This window comes from Taudactylus pleione, unplaced genomic scaffold, assembly GCF_031769625.1.
Source record: "Taudactylus pleione unplaced genomic scaffold, aTauple2 ptg000046l, whole genome shotgun sequence".
Classification (NCBI taxonomy): Eukaryota; Metazoa; Chordata; class Amphibia; order Anura; family Myobatrachidae; genus Taudactylus; species Taudactylus pleione.
In genome coordinates, this window is record NW_028284448.1 from 8,034,358 (window position 1) to 8,062,355 (window position 27,998).

Genomic DNA, 27,998 nt, shown 5'->3' on the forward strand with positions numbered 1-27,998 from the left:
CTCTGGGTCATATAATTACAAATTAATGTACTGCATAATAACAGTACATGTATAAGCTGAGAGCAGACTCACCAAAAGGTACCCCAGAAACCTCCTAATGGCACTATTCAGACCAACACATCCTCCCAATGCTGGCTCCTTTCATGCCTCACAGAACTGCAAACAAAAAATAGTATGGTGGTTGCTCACATCAACTTAATGACATTGCACAGGTGCTCGTAAAGGGTAGGGTTTACACTGAGCTACAGAAAAAAAGGTAGCAACAATTATTTTGGGGTGAGCGTTTGGGCGTGGGGCCCCCAAGGTTGCTCTGGCTGGGCCTTTTTTCAGGGCATCACCACTTAATTCACATAGATATTTTTTTATCACCTTTCTATTTGTTTGTCTATTATTTATGTCATTTTAACCCCTTACCATTAACACTTATTGATTTACCTTTACACAACTATACTTTACACTTCACTTTCACCCTTTTTTCCATTATTCGTGTGATGCCCTGGGGATGGTCCTTGGCTGGATTCTTTTGGGGTTCCCTGCGTCTCGGACGTGAACCCCATAATGTTAGGGACGCTGGTACAGAGGAGACTTGACATTTGGCCCAGCGCTTATTCTTATATTTGCAAATGTATGTAAACCAATACCTCTGAATTTCTATTATCATGTAGGATTCAAGTATTTTTGTTTTTGCTACAGTGTGCTGGAGGGAAAATCCCTTTTTTTTCTGTAGCTCAGTGTAAACCCCACCCTTTACGAGCACCTGTGCAATGTCATTAAGTTGATGTGAGCGACCACCATACTTTTTGTTTGCAGTTCTGTGAGGCATGAAAGGAGCCAGCATTGGGAGGATGTGTTGGTCTGAATAGTGCCATTAGGAGGTTTCTGGGGTACCTTCTAGGTGAGTCTGCTCTCAGCTTATACATGTACTGTTATTATGCAGTACATTAATTTGTAATTATATGACCCAGAGTGGGTGCTACTATTAGGTAGCAACAATTATTTTCGGGTGAGCGTTTGGGCGTGGGGCCCCCAAGGTTGCTCTGGCTGGGCCTTTTTTCAGGGCATCACCACTTAATTCACATAGATATTTTTTTATCACCTTTCTATTTGTTTGTCTATTATTTATGTCATTTTAACCCCTTACCATTAACACTTATTGATTTATCTTTACACAACTATACTTTACACTTCACTTTCACCCTTTTTTCCATTATTCGTGTGATGCCCTGGGGATGGTCCTTGGCTGGATTCTTTTGGGGTTCCCTGCGTCTCGGACGTGAACCCCATAATGTTAGGGACGCTGGTACAGAGGAGCCTTGACGTTTGGCCCAGCGCTTATTCATATATTTGCAAATGTATGTAAACCAATACCTCTGAATTTCTATTATCATGTAGGATTCAAGTATTTTTGTTTTTGCTACAGTGTGCTGGAGGGAAAATCCCTTTTTTTTCTGTAGCTCAGTGTAAACCCCACCCTTTACGAGCAGCTGTGCAATGTCATTAAGTTGATGTGAGCGACCACCATACTTTTTGTTTGCAGTTCTGTGAGGCATGAAAGGAGCCAGCATTGGGAGGATGTGTTGGTCTGAATAGTGCCATTAGGAGGTTTCTGGGGTACCTTCTAGGTGAGTCTGCTCTCAGCTTATACATGTACTGTTATTATGCAGTACATTAATTTGTAATTATATGACCCAGAGTGGGTGCTACTATTAGGTAGCAACAATTATTTTGGGGTGAGCGTTTGGGCGTGGGGCCCCCAAGGTTGCTCTGGCTGGGCCTTTTTTCAGGGCATCACCACTTAATTCACATAGATATTTGTTTATCACCTTTCTAATTGTTTGTCTATTATTTATGTCATTTTAACCCCTTACCATTAACACTTATTGATTTATCTTTACACAACTATACTTTACACTTCACTTTCACCCTTTTTTCCATTATTCGTGTGATGCCCTGGGGATGGTCCTTGGCTGGATTCTTTTGGGGTTCCCTGCGTCTCGGACGTGAACCCCATAATGTTAGGGACGCTGGTACAGAGGAGCCTTGACGTTTGGCCCAGCGCTTATTCATATATTTGCAAATGTATGTAAACCAATACCTCTGAATTTCTATTATCATGTAGGATTCAAGTATTTTTGTTTTTGCTACTGTGTGCTGGAGGGAAAATCCCTTTTTTTTCTGTTACTTGACATTGCCAAAGAGACATGGGAGGGGCAGTCCAGTCCGTATAAAACAGTTATTGAGCATGTTTCTCAAATGCAAGAAAGAATTGCTGCTGTGGTGCCGATAGTAAGAGAGCACTTGGAACAGGCCCAGCAGGCACAGCAGAAAGTATACAACTGCAATGCTCGCTTACGCAACTTTGCTCCTGGGGACAGAGTGTTGGTGTTGGTTCCCACAGTAGAAAGTAAACTTTTGGCTAAATGGCAAGGACCCTTTGAAATCTTAGAAAAAGTGGGGCAGGTCAATTATAAAGTTTACCAGCCGGGAAAAGAAAGCCAGAACAGATATACCATGTAAATCTTATAAAACCCTGGAAGGATAGATCAGCACTGTCAGCCGTCCGAGCCCCTCCAGTAAACTCAGGGCCCATGGTACTCGAAGTGACAGTGGCAAAACCCTGTCAGCCAGTCAACAGCAGGATGTTAAGGAATTTCTGATCAGAAATAGGGTGCTGTTTTCTGACCTACCAGGGAAATCCACGGTCATCAAACATGACATAATCCCTGACCCTGGAGTTAAGGCTAACTTAAAAAAATTTAGAGTTGGGTGTAAATGAAGAATCGCATAGTGAGTGGTCAAGTCCCATTGTGCTCATTCCAAAACCCGATGGGAGTGTGCGATTCTGCAATGACTTCCGGAAATTGAACAGTGTGTCAAAGTTCGATGCCTACCCTATGCCTAGGGTGGACGAACTGATTGAAAGGCTGGGGACAGCCAGATATTTAACTACTCTTGACTTAACCAAAGGGTATTGGCAAGTGCCGTGAGAACGCCAAAGAAAGACAGCGTTTTCTGCACCAGAGGGGTTGTTTCAATACAAGATGTTGCTCTTTGGGCTACATGCTGCTGCTTATCTGGATGATGTGGTCATTCATAGTCCTGATTGGCAGTCTCACTTGCCCAGAGTACAAGCAGTGTTGTACTCCATCTACAAGGCAGGTTTGACAGCCAACCCAAAAAAGTGATGTCTGGGGATGGAAGAAGTAAAATATCTTGGGTACACCATTGGCAGAGGTTTTATAAAGCCACAGCTCAATAAGATTGAGGCAATCCAAAACTGGCCACGACCCCTGAATAAGAAGCAGGTGAGAGCATTCTTAGGGTATTATAGGAGGTTTATACTAAATTTTGCCACCATTGCAGTCCCACTGACTGACCTTACCAAAGGCAAACAGAAAGTCATGGTGGAATGGGGTCCTGAAGCAGAGAAGGCTTTCCAGGAGTTAAAAATAGCGTTATGTACCCCTGATTTTGACAGAGAGTTTGTTGTACAAACCGATGCGTCAGATGTAGGCATCGGAGTGGTCCTGTTCCTAAGCAGAGATGGTGAAGTACACCCGATTTTCTTCTTAAGCCGGAAGTTGAATGTACATTGAAGAAACTATGCTACGGTCGAGAAAGAAGCATTGGCCATAAAGTGGGCGTTAGAGACTCTCAGGTACTACTTGGTGGGAAGAAAGTTCAGGTTGATCACTGACCATGCCCCTCTGAAGTGGATGTCAGAAAACAAGGACAGTAATGCGAGAATAACAAGTTTGTTCTTGGCATTACAAACCTTTACATTTACGGTAGAACACAGGCCAGGAAGGCAGCTGGCCAATGCAGATGCTTTGTCACGTGTCCATTGTTTGGGGGCTGCAGTTGTTCCGCCCAACAGGTTGAAATAAAGGGGGGGGTATGTTATATAAGCATAGGTAAAGTGGTCAATGGCAGGTACATTTGTCCTAGGTTTTTGGCCTATGTGTTCTAAAAAACCCCAGGAGAAGTCTGTTTTGTAAGCAGACCAGAGTATCGGCTTTTGGAAAAGCCGGTTTGGTTCCTGGGGGTGTGGATGTGAGGATCGGGAGGGCTCCATCCACAGGCCACTTCAGGTTTTGGGCCTTTCAGCCTGGTAGCAGGCTCATTAGGGCTTACAGCTGGAACTGGCTGATATAAGCTGTGTTCATTTGTAGCTGAGTGTCTCACACCTGGGGAAGGAGGCATGCAGGCTAGCATGTCCAGAGACAATGTTATGACAAACCTGTAAGTACTGTGCACATGCTGTTGTTGATGGTGTGGGCAGTAGGCCCTACCGTCCTGGTAGTGAGGGTACCTGGTTTATGATTTGTTATATTCATTTGGCACAATAAAGACTGGCACCAGCCAGTTTCTACGAGAATCCCAGACTTGTGTCCTGTTTCTACGGCTGCTGTGTGTGTAAAGAGGGAGTCCATCTACCCCAGGAGAGGGACCCCTATCCCGACTGTGTCACAGTCCCCCATATTTTCCAAAACCAGCCCCCGTACTCTTGGGGTGTAATGCCACAGCTTGGGGGTCTGGTGCTGGTTTTGGAAAATACGGGGAAGTCTTTTGTCCCCCGTATTTCCAAAACCAGGACCAGCTCACTGAGCCCAGTGCTGGTTGTGCAAAAAATGGGGGACCGGTGCTAGTTATAGAATAGAATAGAATTCGATTCAGAAAAGGCTTCCAAAAACGAATTTTAGTAAATGTTGGACGGGATTCTACAGTCGATTTGATTCGATTTCAGGTGAGCTAAATCAGATATAAAATAGAATGCAAAATCGAACTTTGATAAATATATCCGCAGGTGGCATTTGTGTGTGGGGGGTAAGGTGGGGCAAGGAGAAAAGATTGTAGAGAAAGAAGACAGAACTAAATGTAGAGAAGGAAGTCTGGAGCAGCCCTCCGGAGCCAAGATCCCAAACAGTCCCACAAATGATGAAATTTCTGCGTAGCTTTTCCACTAGTGTACACAAAGTGCTTATGATCCACCTTATCATTAACCAGGGACCTCCATTTGCGAACTTTGGGATATTCCGAAGCAAACCTTATCGTATAACGACTTTAGCCAACATGGAGAGACCCATTACATACTTATAAATAGTTGAATAAAAATTTTCTACCAAGTCATGGCTAAATAAACTCTGGGGTCGATGGGGAGGGGGAGCAACATATGGGGAAGTGGTTCTAACATCGGACCAAACACTTCAACAGAAGTCACTAATGCCTGGGCATGTCCAGAACATATGCCAAAAACTACTATTAGGGCATCAAGGTTGGTGTAATGGTTAGCATTATTGCCTCACAGCACTGAGGTCTTGGGTTCGATTTCCAACATGGCCTAGGAGTTTGTATATTTTACCAGTGCTTGTGTGGGTTTCCTAAGGTACTCAGTTTTCCTTTCACACTCCAAAAATATACTGGTAGGTTAAATGGCTCCCAACTAAAACAAAAATTAACACTTGTGTGTATGTGTGTGAGCATGTTGTAGAGAACATAGATAGTAAGCTCCACTGGGGCAGGGACTGATGTGAATGGTCAAATATTTTTTGTAAAGCACTGCTGAACATGTCTGCACTAGGTAATGAATAAATGAATAGGATATTGCTCCAGAGTTCACTAGAGAGAGTGCTCAAGCAAGCATTAAGGTAGACAACAGAGAAGAAAGATGGCATTTCTGGGACGCAACCTAAGGAGGGTAGTATTAAGAAGAGATTGGAAAGCAAAGGAGGTGTATCACCGAACTGAGCATGCGCAGCGTGACAAGGCTGGAGATACAGGTAAAAAAAGGAATTAGGCAAGCCAAATTCTATCCGCAATTGTTTAAAAGAGTTAAGTACGCTGTCCAAAAGCAGACACTCCATATACAAGCCAGAGGTTGTCAGTACTGAGCATACCCAGCTCAGAATAGGATACATTGAAACAGAGGGCAGTATCCAGATCCACACCACTGACACCAACCAAACTACTGGCAAATCGCCACAACAAAGTCTGGTATATTAACAGGACAGGACCCTGCTGAAATATTTTAGAAAAAAAAAACAGAAAGGTGGTCAGGGGGGAGGCCATTCACTCAGCAAGAAAACCTAACAAATCATCCGGGACATGCAGGGACATGGGCTCTGAAAAGAAGCATGCCCCTGCAATGTCTCCGGAGAGCTACTGGCCAGTGCTGCGGCTACTGCGCATGCACAGTCCCGGTGACTGGCGGCCATTGCCGGGGGAACCCTCCTAATTATGGGGTGGTAGCCCATAGGATACAGCGTCTGACGCCATCTACGGGGCTCAAGATCTGGAATGCATCGCATTCTGGATATTGGTAAATCTGGCAGCATTGCATCCCCCATAGAAATCTATGGGGGATGCGGCTGCCTGCTGGAACAGAGGCATCACAGCAGGTACCTGCTGCGGTCCCTCCTTGATACATCCGAGGGAAACTTAATATTTGAGGTAAACCTTTACCTCAAATATTCAATGATAAATGGGCCCCTAGGTGGGCAAGCTGAAAGGCAAGGTTAGGGAGGGCCAAACCCCCGCAGCTTTGGAAAAGCAAGGGGTGTGCAAAGTAATTTTAGGCCTCTTGTCTCTGTAAATGAAGAAGCAGAGGAAAGGGTCAGTAACTGAGAATAATATGGGGGGAATATAAACTGGGGAGTGTTGAAGGACATACAAATATTTAGGCTGTATACTGTATGACCATTTTGGTTAAGTTAATACGACCATGTTAGCTAAATTAATACGACCATTTTAGTTAAGTTAATACGTCACCATAAGAGGAAGTTTTGCCAAACATTAACCCTTCATTTCAGTTGAGCAGTGATGAGGAGTATATTAAGCTAGACAAAGTCTGGGCTGGCTGGGGTTATTAAGAGGTGAGGCAGTGAAAAGGGAGCTGATTGTGGAGGGACGGGGGAGACAATAGGATTGGGGATGGGGAGGGGGTCAGTGAGATGGTGGGGGTTTGAGGGACACTGGGCTGAAGGAGTGGGGGAGACACAGGGATGGGAGTACTTACCTGGGGTTGTTGAGCATGCCTGGTCCCCGCACACTCACTGGAGCAGCGTCCATCTCTAGAGCAGCAGCTCTGGCTGCTAGGATCTGGGACGCAGGAGCTGAGGTCCAGTAGCCGGGTTGAGAGTAGAGTGGAGTGGCATGGTGTGGTTTGGCGGTCACTCTCCCCACAGGCATAGGAGACTGCTTGTTATGAATCCCACTGCCTGCTCCATGTGAGAGCCCTAGAACCTGGCTAGCGAGATCTTCACCAACAACCGCCCGTTGTTCCCTTAGAACTATGATACGTTCACGGGTACTTAGGCGACCACCTGGACTTACACTCGGGGTAGTAGAGGCTCACATGGAGGTACAAGGGAATTCAAGAGATGAAGTGTACAGTTAGAGCTGATACAGGTAAGGGTTCTGATGAGTTGGCAATTACATCGATGACATGGCAATGATACCGATGGTGTGGCTGTGCCGAAGGTGCAGCAATTGTGCCAATTTTGCGGTGATGGTGCCGATGTTGCAGCAATAGCCGCAGATAAACAGTCTAGGGTTAGCAAATGGCTTGAGAGCCGATGGTGCGACAAGTGTGCCGATGTTGTGGCACGGGAGCTGCTTGGAGCTGCTAAGAAGCCAAATGAAGAATGATGGTAGCACGGGAGCTACTTGGTGTGGCTAGGAAGCCATATGGTGAATGTTGGCATCACGGGAGCTGCTAGATGCGGCTAGGAAGCCATTTAGAGATTGGTGGTAGCACGGGAGCTACATGGTGCGGCTAGGAAGCCATATGGTGAATGTTGGCAGCACGGGAGCTGCTAGATGCAGCTAGGAAGCTGTATGGTGAACGGTGGCAGCACGGGAGCTGCTAGATGCGGCTAGGAAGCCGTTTGGAGGACGATGGCAGCCCGAGAGCTGCTTGGTGTCGGCTGGGAAGCCGAGAGGAAGCAATATTATGGAGAGAACAAAAGCTGCCCATGCAGCTAGGCTGATGAAATCCACAGACACACTATAGTTGGCACAGGTGCAATAGTGCAGTGAGTATAAATAGGCTGCAGGACTTAATCAAGCTGCACCTGTGGATGAGACATCACTTCCTGAGGCGTGCCGATCGCCAAGCAACAGGAGCAACAGGAGTAACCCCGTCCTGCCTGGGGAAGCTGTCAGAAAGGGTCAAGTCGTGACCGTGACTTGTAACACTGCTGTGGCTGCTTAGCAGCTGCGAACAGTCTCCCAGTGCAGCCCAGCACACAGCAGCGTGTGCTGGGCTGCTTTGATGTAAGAGGGGGGGGGGTCGGCGCCGGGCCCTCCAGCAAGCCCGGACCTGGGTAATTAGTACCTGCTCCCCCCCTTCTCTCGGTGCCTCTGGTGTCGATGCGGAGTGGCTCGATAGGGTGGGTCTGCCGGGCCGTCAGTCTCAGGCAGCCACCTGAACAGAGGCTGCTGGACCTATGAATCAGGTCCACAGTCTACAAAAAAAACCACAGAAAAAATAAAAAGAGATTTTAGTGGCGCCAACATGGTCTGGCCCACCAGAGAAAGTCCCGGTGTAGTCTACGGCCAATACTCCCCTGCTAGGAGGCGAGGGAGAAAAATATGGTCTGAACTTCCAAAAAGCTCCACAGGAATCCCAACAACTCCAGGGGGTAAATTTACTAAAGTTCGACTTGAGATTCATTTTTATGAATCTCATAAATCTCCTGCAATCGAATTGAAATCGAACAGCAAAATCCCTTAGCAAATCTCAGATTTACTAAGATGCTATTTTGCATTTGATTTTCAAATCAAGTTTGATCTTGTTTCATTTTAAGAAGGGATTTGATGTTCGATTTTGCATGTTCATGTACAAATCGAACATCAAAACCCACTCCAAAATGAACTTCAAATCCCCAAATGAATAGACCTGCTTCATGCTTTCATTTTCAGCATGAGCAGTTCTATTTGACACAGATGCATGCATACATCAATGAGATGCATTCATCTTATTGTAAAAAGGTTGCTAAGTGTTAATTTTTTTTTTTTAAATGACATGGGGTCGCCCCTAAAAGCACAACGAGCCCTGGACTTTTCATAGCCAGTCCTGGTTGTGTAAATACAGGGGGGAAATTGTGTTGGATTCCACTGTAATTTCCATAAGCAGTACCGGATCCTTTCTAGCGGGGGGTAATGCCACAGCCAGCGAAATCCTATGACCGGGTTCCCCAGCCAAGACATTACCCCAGACTGCTAGTTAGCCCAGGCTGGGGATCCCTGGGGAGTTAGGGACCCCCCTAATAAAGGGATCCCCCTCTCCCAGGGCTATCACCAGCACCCGTGGGCGGTGGGTGCCGGATTGATAGTGTAAAATGTGTGTAGAAATAGAAGTGTAAACATTGTCTTTACCAGTAGTACTGCAAGTCCCAGCAAGCCTCCCCCGCTTGCTGGTACTTGGAGAACCACAGGTACCAGCATACGGGGCATTAAGGGCCCACTAGTACCTGCAGTTTACCTGTAAAGAAATGTTAAAATAAAAACAAGACCTTAGGGTGAGGCTTCAGGAGGGGAGGTTAGGGTTATGCTGAGGGAAAAGCGGGTTAGTGTACTTACAAGCAGGCATCGGGACTGCCGTGATGCTGTTGTCGGTATTCTCACTGCTGGCATTCCGACCACTGGGAACCTGTACCCAACCCTATCAGTGGCTCTGAAGCTGTTAGTTACGCTCACACTAATGGGTACAGGTTTCAGCTTATGCTATATATTCCACTTGCACCCCTTGCTTCATTAGCTGTGTTGACTGTTGTCGTTTTATTTGTTTGCTGCATTATACTGTTTACTCTTTTGTACTGTTCTACCTTGTACTGACTTATTGTTTGCCCTCTATGCGGTGCTGCAGGCCACTTGTGGAACCCTATAAAGTTTAATTATAGTAATAATAGACAAGCTATATAAATGGCCTTGAGGGAGCACCCAGGGAGCATGGGGTGAGAAAGAATCTTCATTAAATGCCTGGAGTAGCCACTCCTCAGAGAACTTTTTAGGAGAGGAGCCCTTGGCACATTCGGGCAAGCTTACAAAGCACGGATTATTCCTACACGGTCTGCCTTTGGTATCAGAGCTTGGTTTATACGACATCAACTGGGCTGTCAGATCAGCAATTTGACCCTGCATAGGCACAGTGATGTTCCAGAGAGTGAAAATACGATGTTCAGCTTCACCAGCTCTCTCCCCCTTTTTCTGGAAATCATGACGAAGCAAAGATATATCTACCTGCACCTCTCCAATTTTATCATGTACTTTTTTCTCCAAGGATGTCTACAGGATTTGTTGCAATGAAGGGGGAGAGTTACCCACTGAGCCAGGGCCAGAGCCATAATTAAGAGGAGGGGGAAGCCTGGTCTCCCACAGAAGTATCTGCTTGGGAGGGAAAGATGGAGGGAGGGTCAAATTTCGTCAACCAGGAGGCAGAATCCCAGCATGGCTCAACTTACACATGGCCATGGTAAGGTGTCATACTTCAATTCAGATAGGTGGTAAGTCAATTAGACAGAGTTAAGAATGGGAATACCCTTGGGGTCAGGGTTCATAGACAGAAAGCAGGAGGGAGAGGAAAATCACTGGGGTCACAACCAGGACTTTACCGGAGAGTGAAGAGATACTGACACCCCAGTCAGATGCAGACCAACGCCAGCTAAACTGGAGACAGCAGGATGCCACAGCAGTCCATAATTGACAGGTGTGGTCCATCAGTTTCACTGGTCAGAAAGGAGGCAGCCAGGGAGCAGAAAGCCAGGCACAGACAGGTTCGTAGGCAAAATGGCTTTCAGCACTGGAGCCCACGTGGACCAGGGAAAGAGCACAGCAGGAGACAGCGAGGCTAGCCAGGCACACAGACATCCAGAACTTTCAGTAGAGGAGGCCACAGCAAGCCGAGGAGACTCCAGAATCAGGCAGGGTCCCCAGCGGAGAAGAGGAGGAGCATGCCAGTACCTGGGTCTGCCGACAAAATGGTGGTCAGCACTGCAATCCACACTGGGACCAATAAAGGGGCCAAGCAGGAGATGGTCAGGCAGCAAAGCAGCAGCAGGATGTGGCAGTGGTAGCCACATCACATGGATGGCCTTCTGGAGCTAGGCGGAGAGGAGGAGGCACCACCAGGAATGCCGCAGCCATAAGAAAGCGACAAACACAGAATTTTCCAGTAGACAAGACACCTCAAAGAAGCAGTTGGAGGGTACAGGGGTGAACACTCCACGACATATAAGTCCACAGCCCAGGATAGACCACCAGAAATGGATGATTTTGCAGAATCGAGGTGGGAGAGCACACACTAAGCTCCCTACTCCATGCTAAGCAAAGCCATGCGCCCCCACTAACACATTATTTTTAAGAGAAAAGCTCACACACGCCCACCAAATACTGTTGAACAGTTGTAATATTTCTTACAATATTAAAAATATAACGTTAAAAATAGGACATTTACTAACTGTGGAAGTTCAAACCTGTTCGGCAGATGCTCAGTGCCGCGATTATTAATACATAGGTCCTTATGAAGTGAGTGTGCACCTATATATATTGTAAGAAAACAAGTAGGTACACTTACACAGATAAGCATTGTGAATCCACAGTTTTTCTGATATTTTATTCAACAGTGCTTCTAATACCCCTTTTACACCAGAGCTAAAACCCGGGTTATTGCAAGGTTAACCCGGGTCGCTTTTAGGTGTAAAAGGGGCAAGGGTTGGATTCCCGGGTCGAGTGACCCGGCAATCCAACGCAGGTAACTAGCAGGGTTCAACATGGGAATGACCCGTGAAACCCTGCAGTGTAAACGGGTACCCCGGGTCATTCGATGCGGGTCCCGTTTACAGCATGAGGATTTACTTTTTTTTCAGCGCTTGGAGATTGTCATCTCCAAGTGCCGTGAGAAGTGTTCCACTGCACCCATGTGCAGTGTGAACGTTGCCGATCCAGGAATAACCCAGATTGGCCGAACTGGAAAAGGGGTATGTCCAGGGTCTGACTCGTTTTGGAACTGTGGGACTGATTCAGAGCTGGACGCTATTTGCGCTCGCTCGTTCAGAAAAAGGTGCCGGCTATTTAAATTGAGCGCTCGCTCTTTGCGGTCTGTTGATGCCTCTATGTCTGAGCGAGCGAACGAAACATGCGCTCGCTATTTTGTAAAGACGCCCCCTGGCCGCTCGCATCCGACGTCATCTCCGCTATTTATTAGATTAATCGAGTACATCGAAAGGCATCTGAACTGCTTGCAGTGCTTGTGGTAGGATTTTCCTACCGCAATCATGCGAACAGTTCAGGCTAAGAGACAACCAAGTGACGTGGCTGATGACGCTGCTTTGTTGATTATGCACACCCTTAAAACGCCCGTTTTGACCGTTTGGCACGCCTGCGTTCGGATCTCCACTCCCCGTTTTCAAGCACCTTCCCCTGTTACCACCCACAAACGGCTCATCCTGTCACTCAAATTAGCAGGCACTCGCTATTTTGCAAGCGCTCGATTTCCGACCGCAATGACTGGTTGGCGCATGCGCATTACGACCCATACGCATACGCAGTTGTGCGAACATCGCTCTGAGCGAACGAGCGGCCGCTTATGAGCGGCTCTGAATCAGGCCCTGTGGGTCCGATATATATATATATACATATATGGAACAAAAATGTTTGTGTGAATTAGTAGGAAAATATGTTGTTGTTAAAATTAGAATATGCCACTGGCAACGCCTCTCACTCTATATTTTTTTGTTAGTTGTAGTAAGCAGAAAATAAATATGGTTATATATATACGTGTGTGCACGAACGTAACTACAATAGGTGCAAGGGGTGCAGCTGCTATGGACCCCAGAGCTTAGGGGGGCCATCTTCCTTATCAAAGTTGCAGGTGTTTTATGCATTTTTCACCATTGGGTGGTACATAGGGGCCCTTACAAACTTTTGCTATGGGTACTTCAAATACCTAGTTACACCCCTGCCTGTGTGTTCCCCTTATGTATATTATTTGTATTTGATTAGTTATAGTTGTCACAATGCTTAATTTCCTTAATTTTCTATATAAATACACAAATTTTTCTCCTGCCTTTGCTCTATGACTAATGAAGCTGTTAAAGTTAGCAACCCTGTGACCTTTATATGAACCATCTATTGACCAATATTATAACAGGGCTAGTTTATGGGGTCTATGTAGTAATAATCACGGTACTGCAGCGATTATTAACGGTCCAACTCGCCAGGGATATTTTAATTTTTAATAAAAATATCCCGGCTATGTACTACCGGTAACTCGCAGGGACAGCTGTTGCGGTAACCCATGTCCCCGCGAGTTATATCCCCGGAATTTAGGATAACTCTTTCACAGAAGTTAAAGACTTCCCTGGGGGACGCTAACACTGCGCATGCGCACAGCATGAGATTCCGGAACTGGCCGGGGGCTGCGGGGGAGAGATCGAAAGATCTTGCTCCTTCCCCTGGAGACTACCGGTGCTAAACTCCGAAACTGCTTCACTTTTTGGAGTTTAGTACATAGGGGTCAGATTGTAGTCCCCATTGATAATAATGTGGACTACGATCTGCAGTGCCAATTAGCACTTAGCCGGAGATTTCTGTGGAATCTCCTGCATTGTGCTATTAATACATAGCAACAATACATAGAATTATGCAGAAACTGCAGTTTCTGCATAATTTTATGTAAAAATCAGCTTGATACATATGCCCCCATATTCACAATAAAGCCTAAAACTTGACTGGTGCAGTTAATCACATCCCCTTGTTTTCTCTATTATATATATATATATATATATATATATATGTATATATATATATATATATATATTTTAAATAGTGTTATGTTTTATTTGATCAACTATGAAACAGGTTACTTTATCTCTGATTTAGTGACTCATCGCATAACAAGTAGTAGTCTGCCCCTATGTGAATGTGTTATTACTTATGACATGATGGTGTGTCTTGGGCATGTCAGCACATGTCTGTGCAGACAAATGGGATAAGTCCTATCTTGTCCCTATAGTACCTACAGACTCATTTCCTTCCAAAATACAGGGGCCAGTAATAGTTTTGCTTAGGTTGGGCATTGCCTAATAATGTAATAATATACCCTTCCTCTAAAAACTGTCAGGAGCTGGTTACTGATACAGCAGCAGTTAAAAAAGTATCACAGGATCCGCTGAGCAGGAAGGTGCTAGATAAGTTTCAGATATTTGTGACTCAATTGTCATGATTATAGTCAGGGGTGAGTTTCTTATATGAATGGTATTGGCTAGGTAATTAAGTCATTTAGTTAGTTCAGAATCAGATTAGCTAAAATAAATAAAAGTGATGACTTGGCAACGCCACTGTTTGTAAAATGGAATTATATTACTTTCCAGTTTTTCAAGGTATTGCCTTTAAGTGAGTAAAGTAAAATATAATGCAATTCAGAATTGAGAGACAGTAATGTCTTCATCTGGTTATGTTTCAATGCCACCCTTACACTAGTGCCACATGGGCACTGCGTGCACCTGTGTATTTTAGCCTTAGGAACTTGCCGTTCATACATGATTTGCTTGCACATACATAATAGGCTGTATAAAAGCCAAGTTTCTGCCACAAAATCACTGATACAGTCTGTAACCCTTGTACAAATGGCTTTGTAAAATCTGAACTCTGCTTATTGGACTATGGATAATAGGAATAACATGTGAAATTACATGTAATATTTTAAATCAGTGAAATAAATGCTTGTTTAAAAATCACAAAAATGACTGCACCCAGTTTTATGGGCAAATGCACAAATTTACAGCTAGTATGGGACTCCTGCAAGGGGTGATTTGAGGAGTAGAGCAGGTAAAGGTCCTTAGTTGGGGATTAGGGGTGTATGCATGCCTGCTTGAAGTAAAGGAGCAAGATTTCATTTAGTGGGACAGGGTAATTCAATGAGATATGGTGAGGGTGGATTTACATGTCTTTCCCTGCGTCTTTTCTTTATAAGTAAACTCAGGAACTGGGGTCTCTTATGCTTACACTTGTGTGCAAAGGGACATCTGTAGGTGCACTTGACAAATGTAATAAAATCTATAAACACCTAAAGGGACACACAATAAATAACACAATAGGCTAAATTGAGAAGCATTTATGAAGAATAACATGGAAGTGTAAATGGATATAGGGAGCGTTCCTATAGAAGTAGCAGCTTGGACTTCGATGTGACATGTTTACTGTTTCCACCCAGTGCATTTCATGGAGAATCTACTAACCCACAATACTAGGCAAGGATGGAGTTTACTGTGATGGCCCGAAGGCCATTAATTGGGCAGCAACATGGAATACATTTGACAAACACACATTAAGGGGCATATTCCATTCCAGGCGAAAAGTCCCGTACTTTTCGCATGCCGGACTTTTCAATGACATCTCTGGTTTTCCATGAGATGTGAAAAAGTATCGCGTGCGTCCCCCTTTATCCCCGTATTCAATTACAAATCAGCGAAAAACGGCACCTGGCGAAACTGTAACAGGCGAAAAGTCCTGTCAGATTTGGGGACATCAGCCTGACATCCCCCAAAAGATGCACTGACATTGGGGATCACTATAGATACCCCCGAATAGGCCTGCTGAAGGTATTTGGGGTACTTAAATGATCTCAATATCTGCTATATAGCGTCTTTGCATAAGTGGTGAAGAATAGCATTTAGCAGTGTTTTTTGGTGCAAATAAGTAGTCTCAGCAAAATTGGGGTACATGAAAATGGGTGCTAGCATATTTTAAAGTTGCTAAAGAGAAGTTTAATAAACGGCAAAAATCCACCTGATGCAACCACCTGCAAACTTAAAAACACCTGGGGCATACTTGGGAGGCCCATGGATTCTATTTTGCTAGTTTTTAAGTTTGTCCCCCAACTTTGGTCTTTTTTGCCTCCAAAATGAAAGTACTTTTTTGGGGTGAACTGAAGTGTTTTTAAAACTTTTTTTACGCAGTTTACCTTTGGGGGACTGTCCCAGGGGTGCAGGGGGTTTTCCGAGGTCTGCACCCCAAAACCCCAATTCTGCACTTTTTTTCGACACCTATTCATAGGCGCAACTGTTTCGCAGATTCCTTTGCATTGAGTTTCCGCTCCAGCAAAAAGTCTCCGGAGGAAACTTATCGCATGACGAAATTACGTCACTCGTGATACTTTTTAGCAGAAAACGGCTTTTCGCACCTAATTGAATACGGCCCTAAGAAGCATTGTAGGTTTGTAATTTTGTGCTTTGTACATGCACCTTTAAAGTTAAAGAGATTTCCCCTGGCTGGAAAAAAACCCATTTACAATATATGATAAGGAGCATGGCAATAGCTATAGTGGGTGCAGAGAGTGCAATTGCTATGTGGCCCAGAGTCTTAGAGGGCCCACATTATGGGCAGGACTCAACTGCACCCAGGTCATAAATCACTGTTGCATAATGTGAACTTCACCCGTAGCGGGTGATGGGAGAGACGTCATGACGTCTCTCACCCATCCCATAGTGCAGAGCGAGCCCGGAGGAGTGGACAGCGCTGGTCGTCAGCAGGAGTTGGGATCAGATAAGTTGCTTTTATTTTTCTGGCACGGCACAGGGAGGGGGGGAGTGTGGCTACTAGGGGGCACTGTATAGGAGGTGGCCGCTACTGGGGGCACATTATGGGGGGGATGGACACTACTGGGAGCACTGTATTGTGGGGGCCGCTACTGGGGGCTCTGTATAGGGGGGACTAATACTGGGGGAACTGTATAGGGTGGCAACTACTGCGGGCAATGCATAAGGGGGACTACTACTGGGGGCACTGCATAGGGGGGGACTACTACTACTGGGGTCACTTCCTGAAATTATGGGTGAGGGGGGCGCCAGTCCATTACCTTGCCACGGGCGCTCAGATCCCTAGATACACCCCTGCAGAAAGGTGTCTCTAGGATCCCCTTCAAAATGTTGCTATGGGGCCCACAAAGTTTTGGCTACGCCTCTGCTACTTCTGCTACTTAGGAAGCGCTTTAACCCATATTAGACATATGAATTCAGGGAAAATATTATTATCCTCTGACAATAAGAAAGTAATACATTTGAAACAGTAAATTTGATTTATTTCAGTAGAAAAGATAATAGATCTTAAAACATTTAAGTGTACACAAATAGAATGACTGAAAAGGGTAAATGTGTAGCTACTCTTACAAATATTATTCTAATTTTTAAATCACAAAATATGTTATGATTTGTCCACCAAGCTCATGTCACAATGCATGCCCACTTCTCAGGATTGCACTTGCAAGAACACTTCATGGAATGAGAGGAGTCTCACTCAACAGTCCAAACTACTGCCTAGAAAATAGGTGCAAGGCATCAAATAACAGAAAGCAAAAGTTCTAGTTCTGCACACCCACAGAACAGTCAGTCAGTAAATAACTCCCATGTAAACACTACAGCAGTGAAGTAACATTCTGTGCTCCTAGTGCAGCAGTGAAGGGGTGTGTGTGCTGTGTGTATCCTCCTCCCCCCATCACAGCGCCTCCACCCAGTGGGCAGTTCTGGGTGCTGTTAGGTTGTGTGGACCCTGCGTGTGCCTCTCAGTCACTTGTATTACTGTAGCGGACTGTGGTTGTTAAGAGGGGCAATGTGGAAGTCAGCAGTGGCGTGCAGGGTGACAAGCTCCCACTAAATGCAGCAGCCATCCGTGCGCTGTCAGCCTGCACCCACCAGATAACAGAGGTATCTGCCCCACTCACACACGGCCGCGCAGTGTCTGCGGACAGTCAAGCGGAGCACTAGGCGTTGCTGCGGGCATTCAGAGCCCGGGAGTCACTGGCAGACCTGTCTTCTGCATCTCCACCATTGCAACACGAAGGGACCTGAATGAGGGGTGGGAAATTGTCAAGATGGCAGCAGCAGGGAGGTTATGTGCTTAGTGCGTGGTAACAGCCACAGATGCGGGATACCTGGAGGCCGGGACACGGCTCATGCTACAGACCTATGCTGGAACCGTACTGGCCCCGCCGATAAATAAGACTTGTTGGAAGTGAGCTACAGTATAGTGGATTGCACGGGAATCTCTGGCGGTGCATTAGATGTGCTGCTGCTGGCAAGTTGTGTGAGTGCGATAAGGGGGGAATTGATGCTACACACTGTGAGTGTGGGACAAAGCCTGATCATCCGTCTCTCTACAACCGGGACCGGTGCATGGACATGGAGCCCATCTAGGGAGCCCTCATGTACCTGTCATGAGGAGGGGGAGACCCCGTGCGCCCGCATAGCTCCCCCCTGCCCTGCGCCCGGCTGGGTGATGTGCGCCGCTCAGTGAGGAACCTTCCTAAACGCCGCTACTCCGCCACTAAGCCCTCGACACCCCCCCAGCGCCCACCTCTCTCCTGGGGGCAGCTCACACAGCATGGCAGCCGCTGGGCCCCCCGCCTCCCCGGAGAGGGACGTGGACATAGACCCAGACTTTGAGCCGCTTAGCCGGCCCCGATCCTGCACATGGCCCCTCCAGCGTCCGGACTCCCAGTCCAGTCCCTCGAAGCCTGGCGGCGAGGCCGGGGACACGTCCTCCATGATCCCGGAGGAAGACGACGACGATGAGGAGGTGTCAGCCGCCCCAGGAGCCGCAGTCGGCGACTCAGTAGAACGTGGGACCCTGCTGCTGGTGAGCGGCGGCGATGTGGCATCAATGACCGTTCTGGCGGCTCCGGTCGGCGGGTTGGAGGCAGCGCAAACACCGATCGGTGCTGGAGGGAGTGCGGGCTCTGCCAGCGGGGCTGCCGGTCAGCAGAGGAAGTGTTCGTCCCGCAGGAATGCCTGGGGAAACATGTCCTACGCCGACCTGATCACCAGGGCCATCGACAGCTCCCCGGACAAGAGGCTCACCCTCTCCCAGATATACGACTGGATGGTCCGCTCTGTGCCCTACTTCAAGGACAAGGGGGACAGCAACAGCTCTGCAGGGTGGAAGGTGAGAGCTGCTCACAGAGTAATGAAAAGTGCACCATCTCAAATTGGTTTGTTTATATATCAAGACATATAATAGTAATCATTTAGTCCTCATCGAGTCCTAAAACTTTATAATTCTTATCTCACATAACAAATAACACTTTACAGTTTTAAATTTGTCAATGTAATTTTTCAACTAAAAAATAAACCAAAATGATACTACCATAGCAATAAGGAAGGTAATTTAAGCCAGACGCTGCTAATAAAGTGCACTTCATTATTTGATCTTCAGGAAGTGCTACTATCTCTGTATAAAAGCAGAACCCATGGCAGGTTGTTCTTGTGCATTTGTGTGAACACAATGTCAGGGAGAAAAAACATCTGCAATGATCTCTGAGAAGCAATTGACACTGCTCACCTGTCTAAAGGATTCTAGTGCTATTTCCAAATATAACTTTATCCTCTTACAGTGAGGAAAAAATAAAATATATATATATATATATATATATATATAACAAATTCAGACTGTTGAACATATGCAAACAGTTGCTGATGATCTAGCAAATTCACCCAAACATTAGGCTGTATGTCTCCAGAAATCAGAACCCAATAGCTACATTGCACACATGAATCTGCATTCTCTGTCACCACAAAGTGTATTTTCAGTTGTTACAGTAGGAAATCATCATTTCTGCAAGTACCTATATGGATAGTGACTAAAAAATATGTTTCTTACTCTAATATCACACGTAGTGTTGGAGCAACATCATGACTAATTTGTCTCTTTGTAACAATCCAAGTCTGGCGTATGTCTGAAAGGTCCGACCCGGGTTGATAGTCCCAGGTCTGTGACCCTGCTTACTATCAGGGTTTTTCTCAGGACTTGCTACCCAGGTCGAAGACCCGGCTCAAGTCCTGAATGGTGTGACCCACGTCTTGATAACCTGGGTCACGCCTAAAAGAAATTGGTTGGCCGGGGATAGTAGCGCTTGGAGATGACATCATCTGCAAATGCCAACTGAATGCTAGAAGACTTGGGTCTGGTGTGAAGGCTGACGACCTGGGAAAAACCTGGTTCGTCACCCATGTGTGAAATGGGTATTCCTGGGTTGAAGTTGGGATTTTGTCTGAAAAGGGTTCAAGTGGCAAATTCAATTATGCTGGGTACACCAGACAATGTGTGTACCCAGCGACGGTGCAATATATTTTGGGCGGTCCGTACATGCACTATCTGGTGTATGACCACCTGATATGTCGATTTCCCCCCCCCCCACCGCGTCCAGAACCATGGTGTCGGCCGTCAGATCTACATATTGGCCTGCACTGCAGGCAGATCTGATGATGCGCCGAATGACGCATTGGAGCGCGCAATAGTGTGTACACACTGGACGATTTATCATTCCGATTCATTCCAAAATGACAAATCATCCAATACAGTATATCGTCTAGTGCAGGGGTCTTCAACCTTTTACACAGTGTGGGCCACATAAAAAAATTAAACGAAGCCCGAGGGCCACTAAGCTATACGCCACACAGTAGCATAATCTTGATTCAACTAATTCACATTACACCACAGTCGTGTCCCTTATTCATGTATGACACACAGCAGTGCCCCTTATACACAAAGCCCACAGCAGCAGTGCCCCTTATACACAAAGCCCACAGCAGTAGTGCCCCTTATACACAATGCCCACAGCAGTAGTGCCCCTTATACACAATGCCCACAGCAGTAGTGCCCATTATACACAATGCCCACAGCAGTAGTACCCCTTATACAATGCCCACAGCAGTAGTGCCCCTAATGCAATGACCACTGTGGTGATGCCCCTTATGCAATTCCCCTTATGCAGTGCCCCCAGTAGTGGTAGTACCTCTTATTCAGTGCCCCCAGTAGTGCTGCTCCTTATGTAGATCCCACAGTGGTAATGCCACTTATGCAGTGTCCCCAGTAGTGGTAGTGCCCCCAGGAGTGGTGCTATGCAATGCCCCCATTAGTGGTGCCCCCAGTAGTAATGCCCCCAGTACTAGTGCCCCTAATAGAAATGCCCCTAGTATTAGTGCCCCTAATAGTAATTGCCCCTAGTAGTAGTGCCCCTAATAGAAATGCCCCCTAGTAGTAGTGTCCCCAGTAGTGAAGCCGCTTACAAAAAAAAATACTACTTACCTTAAACCCCGCTCTGCTGCCTCTGGTCCACTCGGCTGCTCTTCTGTCTGAACTATGGGAGAGACATAATAACGTCTCTCCCATAGTGCACTGCACACACTGCGGGTGCAGGAAGCCGGAACTCAGAAGTTAGCCCCAGCCTCCTGCTGGCGTTGCGGTGCAGATAGGGAGCCGGACACCCACTGGTAACAAAATCTCAGCGTGCGCCCGGTAAATGGAGCCTGTTGGCTGGCCACGGGGAACAGCTTCCCCTGTTCGGTGGTCCACCCGACAGAGCTCTCGCGGGCCACGATTAAAGACCCCTGGTCTAGTGTGTATACCCATCTTTAATGATGATAGCTGCGAAGTGCCGTGCCATGTTCTGAATGTTTTTCTGGCACTTTGCGACGACTTTTTTTCACACCCCGTAGAGGTGTGCAGGAAAAGCTGGGATACCATACTAAGCGGTGATGTGCGCAGCCGTACATTGCAATCACACATGGGGCTTGATTCAGCAGTGAACGAAAGTTCACTGCTGATCACAGAATCCCGATTATTGTGAAAATTTGACGTGTGCGCGGGACACATTCGCACGTGTTTTGTACGCCCCATCCTCCGGGAGTGGCTAGCCCAGGAAGTGCGTTGATCAATGCAGTGTTCTGGGCTCGCAAGCCGGCCAGCCATCCGCCATCGTGACCATCGACCACCGATGGTCGCAATGGTGATCCCAGCCTGCGACCTCAGGGGGGTGTCTTACATCTCTTGCTGCATTTGCATTATTGCAAAGATCGCAATTCCAAAGCTGCCTGTGTGCAACTTTGCAATTGCGATCCTTGCTGAATCAGGCCCATAGTCACTAATTGCACACTAAATGCCCCCATACACGGTGCGATATGCACCTTGCGACGGCAGATCTGATGGCCGACACATCGAGCGATCCCCAGACACGGAGCGATCCGCTGCCCGACCGTTCAATATGCGGGCACCCACCTCCCCCACCCGTATAGCGCTGCATGGGTTCGTACATTGCATCCCTAGATCAAGTGAACATGCAGTAAGATCTGGAGGTGTGAAGTACGACCCACGGGAGCATGCACTGGCCGATATCATGCCCACATGGTACGATATAGCAGCATTATCGTACCAATCTGACGGATCGGCTGCTATATCGCACCGTGTATGAGAACCTTTAAAGTTCATGACACTGATATATCAATATGGCTGTGTACTGGATTAAAATTGCCTTCATTTTTGTTTATGTAAAACATTGTATTTGATGTGTAATGTACTGAAGGCACATGGTTTATAGTGAACCAATAGTTTGCAAACTAAACCTCATGCAAAGACTGCTGGCACCCGATACAGGCGTGAACAGCTATAATATTCGCCACTTTACAATACGCATCTTTTAAAAATTTTCACACTGCCTTTGCAAACAACTCTTCCCTTTAAATTGATGTGTATACATTTATACATGCGACGACTTGTATTTTTGTCCTAGATGTAACTTAATATATTTTTTCAGACCTTTTTGCAGCTACTTTTATGCCACGTGATTTTTCTATGTATGAAATGCAAAAGTCATTTCAGTTAAGCAGTCTTTTCAATGGTAACCAAGTCTAAAGATAGATCTCTTGCTGTTTTCCCAGGTGGTTTTGCAAACTGCCACTTGATATATTTCACCATTGGTGTTGATCCATGGTTGTGAAACTGGCATTGTGTTTAGCGACCAACTAACTTGGAAAAATGCATCTACTAGAAGTGCGTTTTTTTACTTTGACTACCAGGTTAAGTTTGAAAACTGCACATTTTAAATTTGATGTGTTTGGCCCCTTGGCACTCCCACCAGAAAAAGCTGCACAAAACGGGCTTTCATGAAAGGTAGATTGATGTGAATGACTATTCTCTATAAAGCACTGAGTAATGTTTCTTTTTAAATAACTGTTAATAACTAAGGTAGGCAGGACAAAGCCTCTTCTCCCCAAATGAAATATTAAATCCCTGTTTGACTTTTGTATGGTGAGTGTGATTCATAGAAGAACGGAAAGCTATGCTTTCCATTCCTCTACTGTGATTCACCGTTTCAAACTGGCGTAATCTGTACTGCGAAATAAAAAGAGCAGGGAAGCACCTGGCGCTGACTCCGCCCCTTGTAGACCATCGTGCTTTGCAGCAGGCTGCGACACTAACGTGGCGTTTTGCATGCAGTTGCACATAGAATATAGACATGCTGCGTATCATTATAATAGGCAGAAGCTGCTTGTGTCCTAGTCGCATCGATATGTGAATAAGACTCATTTGAAGGGATGAAGTTGCACGAAAAGACACTTGGCGCTGCTGAGTCTCGGCATGACGCGACTAGAAGGGCTGTAAGGGACACATCTGTATATACGTGTGTGTATAAATATACAAAAAGTCCTGCACTCGCGTCACAATATTATTGAAGGTGCTGGGGTGCTCCTCGATTCCAAAAATATATAAATCAAGTAGATACATCTATGATGATATCATAAGAGGGCACTCGCCAGATTTGACATAGTACAGCTTAATATATCTTTTAATCTGGTCATAAATGGTCGCAGATACAATATGTTCGACGTTTCGGACCTCTACTTGGTCTTTTCTCAAGAATTGCGATCCACACACGTAAATATTCATAGCATCAGCAGTAGAATGACAGCAACAGAGTGTACTCTGCATCGGGCCCTAGTGTGTATGTATGTGTGTGTGTGTGTATATATAGGCTACAAAACCTGGAAAAATAATCCACCTCTAAGCAGAGTGTTATCAAAGTTCAAAATCCACACTGTTGCCCATGTGTGCCAAAGTCGCGGCACCACCCGCACCTGATGACGTCAAGCTTCTCAGAGTGTGTGACTCCCTCTTTTGCTTCATTCCACCTGTGGAACGCAAGCTAGAGACCGATATGGGGGGGGGGGGGGGAGAAGAACACATGGTGATTGCTAGGCAACACTAAAATCAAAGCCTCTGACATAAGCAATAAAGCAATGTCAACAAGTACACTATCGATAGTGGTGAATCGGCAGGCATCGTTAAAAGAAGGGGGGGGACAAATAGAAACCATGACCCGCAACAGGATACACAACACTATGGTCCTAGCTAAGATATAGAGACCAGTTTAAAAAAATAGCACTAAAGCATTTAATATACTAATGACTGTGAATACACCAGCTTACTAGTCATAAAATTATTATATGTAAAATACACACAGGCCATGTTCCCAAGTGGTTACATCAAAACAACAGTATCTCAATAAACAAAAATGCAGCGTAACATTCTCACTACACTGGTGAGCGCTGCCAACAATAGTGAACTTAACCACAAAAGCTATATATAATATATTACTGGGAACCATGATGTATCATAACGCTGGTATACAATGCACAAAGGGGCTGCAAGGAAAGACAACATACCTATGATCAATATAATCAATGTCACTACCAAATCAATCAAGAAAGAAATCAAAACAATCAACAACAAATGTTTAAAAAAATAACAGTAAAATAGGAAAAAATGGAAGAAAAATATAATAAAAAATCATATCTACAGAGAAAATCTAGTAAATCCGTTCCCGAAAGCACAGAGTGGTCAGGCCCACATAATACAGTCCACATGGACATATTACAATGTAAATGATATGATCCATCAGACAGTGCAAACAATATTTAATCAATAGCCTTTCCAGAGTGTGTATGGGGAAAGACAGGTCCAGGATCCATGCTTCGACATGTCACACAATTCCTACAGCTCACATATCCTGGTCTCTGTTGGAGCAACCAATTGGTTCGTGGCTGAGATTCAGGGGACATTAATTGTCTATGAAGTAGTTGCTTCAGACTTGTGCCCCTTTTTAAATTCCAACATCGGAGAAGGAACATCTTTCAATGTCAGCGAATCATCTGTAGAAACCAATGGCCATCTCCGTCGTAGTGTATTCCTAGTGGCATTAGCCATATTGTCAAACCAGGTAGGGAAGATCATCCTCTTTGTCATTCCTCTAGGTGTTAGTGGGGCCTCGATGTTAACTCAAACTTTTTCTTGGCATCTTCAAAGCATCGAAAGTCAACTTTTTTTTTCAGTACCCTGTTCAAGGAACCTTTGTGTCATCTCTGTCACCTGGGTCTCAGCCATAGAGAAATCAGAATTATTGCGTAGTATTGGACCTGGATTTAGGTAGACTGTTCTTAAGTGCCAGAGAATAGAAACTATGGGCATGAACAATCATATTCCGATCAGTTTCTTTACAAAACAAGGTTGTCTGCAATCTTCCACCAGTTTTTATAATTGTGATGTGCAGAAAATTAATCACATGTGGATCAACACAACACGTGAACTTTACCGGATGCTCTAAATTGTTCAAAATGTCAACCATGGTCAAAAACATTTCTCTGGACCCCTTCCACAGCAAAAAAAAAATGTCATCAATAAACCACAGTTTAGTGTTCTCATATTCCATGTACAGATAGCATATGATGGTGCTAAGTTGGAGCCCATTGCGGTTCTGGACCACTGCTGATAATATGAATGTGTTTTGTATAGATATATACACAAAACTGCGCAGGATCTGTACTGTGCATGTGCCGATCACTGACTGCGACACAATTTCCCCCCTAAGTCTCACTACGATTCATTTACTGCTGCCATTTGGGGGCTGGGACAGAGTGGAGCTTCTCTGCCTTGAAATCATGCTGCTCCCTCCCCCACACACTCCTCCATGGAAACTGAACCCTTTAGACAGAGAAGCATGTGGGGGAGGAAGCAGTATTCAAAGTAGACAAGCGCAGGAAAGGGCTATATACGTAGTTTGGCTGTTCCTCACCCAGTTTTAAGTCTCCTGCACAGCTGTTTCTGTTTCAGTTAATGACTGTTTCAACCTACATATGAAAATGATGATCATTATCACCTGTTTGGTATGATAGCTTAATCATACATGTGACTATAATCTTACAAAATCCCTGACACTGCAATTGTACCTAGAATTGATGCTGTTTCGAAGGCAAACGGTGGTCACACCAAATATTGATATGATTTAGATTTCTTTTTCACTTTGCATATTGTTAATTGATAAAAATAAACTATTAACACTTCCATTTTTGAAAGTATTTTTACTTTGCTGCATTTTTTCCACACCCGCCTAGAACTTTTGCACAGTACTGTATGTGTGTGTCTATATATGTATGTATGTGTGTGTGTAATATATACATATATTTTACACACAAACATATATATATATATATATATATATATATATATATATATGTGTGTGTTTGAATGTATATAGCCCTTCCCGGCGCTCGTCTGCCCGTCCGAGGCCCCAAATGGTCGCAGCATGTCGATCATAGTGCGACTTTGGGGGGGACTATGTCGCAGTCAGTGATCGGCACTTGCACAGTACAGATCCTGCACAACTGTGGCGTTTCCGGGAGTGGCAAGGACGCAGGCCAGCCTGCGTAAGCTGAGGATTACTCAGCTGGCTGGCAATGTCCAACCTCGCGACCAATGGTTGCGGTGGTTATCCCAGCCTGCGACCTCTGTTGCAGTGCTGGGATTGCAAATGCAGCGGTGGGTGTAAAGACACCTCTTCCTACATTTGCTTATATGCAAGGGTGGAATTGCAAAGCTGCTAGTGTGCAGCTTTGCAATTCTGTCCAGTGCTGATTCACCCCCTTGATCAGTGTTGGCTAACCTTGACACTCCAGCTGTTGTGGAACTATATATCCCAGCATGCCCTGCCACAGATTTAGCATGCCCTAATAGCAAAACTGTAGCAGTGCATGCTGGGTTATGTAGTTCCATAACAGCTGGAGTGTCAAGGTTAGCCAACACTGCCCTAGATACTGTTGTTCTATAAACCAGAACAGGAGTATAATATCTGAAAGATTCAAACATTTGCAAGTTAAATATTGACTAGTGAGTTAAAGCTTTACTACCATTGAGAAATTATATTGGGGTAGATGTATTATAGCGGCACTTAACGTGCCACTATAACTCTTCCCGCTTCGCCTCTTTACCGAGGCAAAGCAGGAAGCACTACCGATGAGATGTATGAACATCTCATACATCTCATAGGCAGGAGGGGGGAAGCGTTAACTCCCCCCTCCAGCGCTACCCGCTAGAGACCACAGTGCATCAGCCTAGTGCTGTGTGTCAGTCCTCTGAGCATGCGCGGGATCTCGCAAGTATCGCGAGATCCCCGCACGCAGCCTGGAGATGGCAGCCGCCACAGCAGGGATAGCGCTGTCCCTGCTGTGGGGATAGAGCAGTGCCGGCCTGTAGCTGTCGATGGCGACAGCTACAGCGGGCCGAACGGTCAGGTGATCTGACCATTCATGCATGGCCCAAGCTAACGGCGCTGCTATCTTGTAGATAGCAGCACCGATAATGACGGGCACATTGCGCCCCTGTCATTTACTGCCCAAACCCCGATCATACATCGGGGAGAAGCTGTATCAGCGCACATAACGTGCGCTGATACCGCTTCTGAGCATCATACATCTCCCCCACTATTTCCTATGCTTTCTGGGGGTTAGGAGGAGGTGGGAAATGGGAGGACCAATCACAAGCTGACAGTATATTCCAGCTTATAATTGGTCCTATTGCTCACACCCTTCTGTCCCCTTTTAAAGGTGGTTAACAAAACTATTATGCCCATTCGTCATTACAGAACCAGGAGAGCCCAGAGAATAGTGGCAGGTCCTGGGGCTCCAATTAGGTGGAAAGGAGCACCTCAGAAAATATTTTAACTAGGCGGTAGTGCAACTTTAATGTACCAAAGCTATAACTACAGTAAATAAAACCACATCCCATGTAAGAAAATGTAACCTGGCTTACACAGTCTAAAATCATGTGCAGAGTTTTGCCTTGATTATTCTATAATTACTATTGATGCGTCCTTGGTCATCACACTTTTCTTCCAG

At 45.7% G+C, this 27,998-nt stretch overlaps 1 protein-coding gene across 1 annotated transcript in view; it reads left to right on the plus strand.

Moving 5' to 3' along the window:
- The first annotated feature begins 17,503 nt into the window (after positions 1-17,503).
- Positions 17,504-27,998, plus strand: part of FOXO3 (forkhead box O3) — a 147,882-nt gene continuing 137,387 nt past the window's right edge. Inside the window, exon 1 of the mRNA XM_088460455.1 lies at positions 17,504-18,939. Within this exon, the coding sequence (XP_088316581.1) occupies positions 18,379-18,939 (561 nt within the window). The 5' untranslated portion in view covers positions 17,504-18,378. The remainder of the gene's footprint in view (positions 18,940-27,998) is intronic.